The sequence below is a fragment of the Rhinopithecus bieti genome, unplaced genomic scaffold (genome assembly GCF_001698545.2).
Source record: "Rhinopithecus bieti isolate Rb0 unplaced genomic scaffold, ASM169854v2 scaffold_42380, whole genome shotgun sequence".
Taxonomy (NCBI): Eukaryota; Metazoa; Chordata; class Mammalia; order Primates; family Cercopithecidae; genus Rhinopithecus; species Rhinopithecus bieti.
In genome coordinates, this window is record NW_016818327.1 from 274,777 (window position 1) to 278,708 (window position 3,932).

Sequence of the window (3,932 nt, forward strand, 5' to 3'; positions counted from 1 at the left end):
AGTAATGCTCAATCAATATAAATTATTGATTCTGTTTTTTTTTTTTTTAGACCTGATGGAATTGGGACTGTTTCAGTGGAAGAAAAAGAAAGATTTGAGGAGATAAAAGAGAGACTCTCTTCCCTTTTAGAAAATCAGATAAGCCATTTCAGGTATATATATTTTATTCATTAATATAAATATTTCTTTTCATATTTCACTCAACCCTTACTTCCCCCACAAATTGTTTTTTGTATCATTCTGCTAGTGCTCAAGATCATCAGTAGCCCTCCATTGCCTGCAGGGGAAGGTCCACACTCTTCAGTCTGTGGTCTGCTTCTCAGCGTATCATTCAGTCTTCTGTACTCATTTAGGTTAGCCATTCCCCCTACAATATCCATTGCACCTTTTACTTGCCTTTTGCATTTCTCATTCTTGCATAGTCTCTTCCCCCAGCTCTGGTGACTGTTTATCCTGTTCTCTGTGTTACCAGATAAGGAGCCCTCAAGTCTCACCTCCACAGTGGAGCCTTTCTCAATTATTCCAGCAAAGAGTATTCTGAAGTCTTTGAGTATTTATTGTCTGTACTATTTTCTTGTCACTTTGAGTATTTATTGTCTGTACTATTTTCTTGTCACTTATAACCCACATAGCTTTAAAGTCATTAGTTATCTTTTTATTTACATTCTGTGAGAACACAGGTCACAGCACCTAGCACAATTCCTTGCTCAAAAACTTAGCTATCAGCCAGTAACAGAGGCTCATGCCTGTAATCCCAACACTTTGGGAGGCCTTGTGGGGTGGATCACTTGAGAGCAGGAGTTCAAGACCAGACAGGGCAAAATGGTGAAACCCCATCTCTATAAAAGACACAAAACTTAACCAGCCAGACATGGTGGTGCGTGTCTATAGTCACAGCTGCTCAGGAGGCAGAGGTGGGAGGAGCACCTGATTCTGGGGAGGTTGAGGCTGCAGTGAGCTGTGATCATACCACTGCACTCCAGCCTGGACGAGAGCATGAGACCTTGTCCCAAAAAAAAAAAAAAAAAGCCACCAATACTAAGAAACATTTCAAACATTTACAGAGTAAAAGATAAATACCTTGATAATATTTCTTTTCTCCTGGTTATAGTTAGTTCAACAGATAATGATTAAAAACAGAAATATGCCAATATATTTTCTTTCTCTCTCTTATTAGGCCTATAAAATGTCACCACATAAAGTATTGTGTCTTCTAACCTGTCTGCCATGTTGCATGCATGTGATTTGGAACCATTTCATGTGTACTTATTTAAAAAATAAACTTAGTGAATATGCTCACAAAAATATTTTATTTAACCATATGAATGCTATGTGACTATGCTGAGACTCTATTTCCTTATCTTCTTATTCTTCCTGATACCTTATTGCCTCATTATTATTCCTTTTTGTTATGTTTTCTGATAATATAAAGGTCTTAGACTCTGTGATTTTTTAAATGATATTGAAAGGAGAAAATCTCATAGTATATACTATGAATCTGTTCCCCTACATTAGTGATTTTTCAACTGGGACTGGTAGCACTACCTTAGGGTAAGTGAATGAGGTACGATTTTCATTGTCATGATAACCGGGGTAGGGACAGTCATTTGGTGCTGGGTTTAAAAGTGTAGTACATGAGACAGTCCCACACTGGAGAATTATTCTGCTCAAAGGCCAGTAAATTTACATTAGGAAACACTGTTGTAGATAACATAGCTGAATTCAACTTACAGAGTTAAGATTGAATTCTCTGCCTGAAATGATTTTTGAGTTTATAAACAAAAGGAAGACATAAAAAATTATTTTGCATTTGTAGAGATGTGTTTCTGCATTTGCTGTTGTTGAAAGCGTTGCCTTAGCCAGGTGCGGTGGCTCACACCTATAATCCCAGCACTTTAGGAGGGAAGGTTGCTTGAGCCCAGGAGTCCAAGACCAGCCTAGGCAATGTAGCGAGACCCCATCTCCACAAAAAAGAAAAACAAAAAAATTACCTGGGTGTGGTGGTGTGTGCCTGCGGTCCCAGTTATTCCAAGGGTGATATGGGAGGATCACTTGAGCCTGGGAGGTCAGTGCTACAGTGAGCTCTGATTACACCACTGCACTCCAGCTTGGGTGATAAGACTCTGTCTCAAAAAAACAAAACAAAACAACCAAAACAAACAAAAGTGTTGTCTCCTAGGTTGTATAGAATCCTTTAAATGTATTTTATGTATCTTTCAATGAAAATCAGTGTAATTTCCCTCTTTTTTGCTACCGTTGAGACCCAGCCATCATTCAATTAGATATCTATATTAGTAACTAAATAAGTCCCCATTATTATATCAATGATTTCAACTGCAAGCAATAGAAATTCTACCTCAAACTGTTTTAAACAATAAATACATTTGTATGCTCACTTGCCTGCAGGTCTCAAACAGGCAAGCTCTAAGACAAGCTTTATTCAGTAGCACAGCTCTCTTTCTTTGTGATTCTCACAGTGCTATTCTCTTTCATGGGATAGCTTCATCCCCAGACTGGTAATAAGATAACATAATTTTTTGATTTTTTTTTTCTTGATCTCACACCTTAGCCATTAAGCCTGCAGAATTTCTTGGCCTCACATTCATACATGCCAGTGTTCAAAGGAAGTCATAGAAGCTGTATTTTTCTGTAGTTTTCTCTTAAGATCATAAAGAGTTTCCTTAGAAGATCTAGCAAACTATTTTTTTATATCTCATGAGCCTGGTTTTGAATCAAAACCAGCGGCCAGAGAAATTCTGTGCACTGGATGCCTCAATCAGTCACTGACATTGACATGGGATTGCTATATCGAGTTAGAGTAATCAGAGCCACTCACCAGGGGACTTCAGTCCCCCACACTACCACCCAAAAACTACAACTACATAGTAGTGGACAGCGCTGTCCACGTCATTTATTGTATTCATTTTGTATTAGTATCATTTTAGTTTCCTGTCCTCTCTTAAAGTTTTGTTTCTCTATTTCTCTTATACGCACATCATCTTTGGATAATTTCTCTAAATATGTACTTTACAATCCTGATATGGTTTGGTTCTGTGTCCCCACCCAAATCTCACCTTGAATTGTAATAATCCCCAAGTGTCAAGGGCGGGACCAGGTGGAGGTGATTGGATCGTGGAGGAGGTTTCCCCCATGCTGTTCTCATGATAATAAACGAGTCTCAGGAGAGCTGATGGTTTTACAAGTACATTTCATGAATTTTCAGAAACTTAATGATTAAAAAAACCATAAAATCTTCCAGAAAGAGAAACCAGATTTTATATAATGAGTTAGAATGACTTCTCAACATTGATTTATTCTGCAAGTATTTATTGAGCTCCTACTATGTGTCAGACAGTGAACGAAACTTTAAAATATCCTTTTCTTCAACTTTCATTTTGATGTGAGGAGCAATACTGGTATCTGGAAAACAGTAACTTCATAATTCTGAGAAACTATCATTTCCAACCTAGAATTCTGTACCAGAAATAGTTTCTATTAACAGTGATGGTAGAATAATGATATTTTTAGACATGCACTAAAAAAAATGTTCCTTTTATATTCCCTTTGGTGAATTGTAGAATTTACCAACACCAGGGGGAAACAAAGAGGATCTAAAATCCCTGAAACTGGCTGGGTGTGGTGGCTCACACCTGTAATCCCAACATTTTGGGAGGCTGAGGTGGGTGGCTTATTTGAGGTCAGGAGTTTGAGACCAGCCTGGCCAACATGGTAAAACCCTGTTTCTGCTAAAAATACAAAATTAGCTGGTCATGGTGGTGAGCGCCTATATTCCCAGTTACTTGGGAGGCTGAGGCATGAGAATTACTTGAACCTAGGAGGCAGAGGCTGCAGTGAGCCGAGATCATGTGACTGCGCTCCAGCCTAGGTGATGGAGTGACACTGTGTCTCAAAAAAAAAAAAAAAAAAAAAAA

General features: G+C 38.3%; 1 protein-coding gene across 1 annotated transcript in view; it reads left to right on the forward strand.

Annotated features, from left to right (window-relative positions):
• Positions 1-3,932, forward strand: part of CADPS2 (calcium dependent secretion activator 2) — a 366,001-nt gene that overhangs the window by 226,310 nt on the left and 135,759 nt on the right. Inside the window, 1 exon segment of the mRNA XM_017856925.1 lies at positions 51-152. Within this exon segment, the coding sequence (XP_017712414.1) occupies positions 51-152 (102 nt within the window).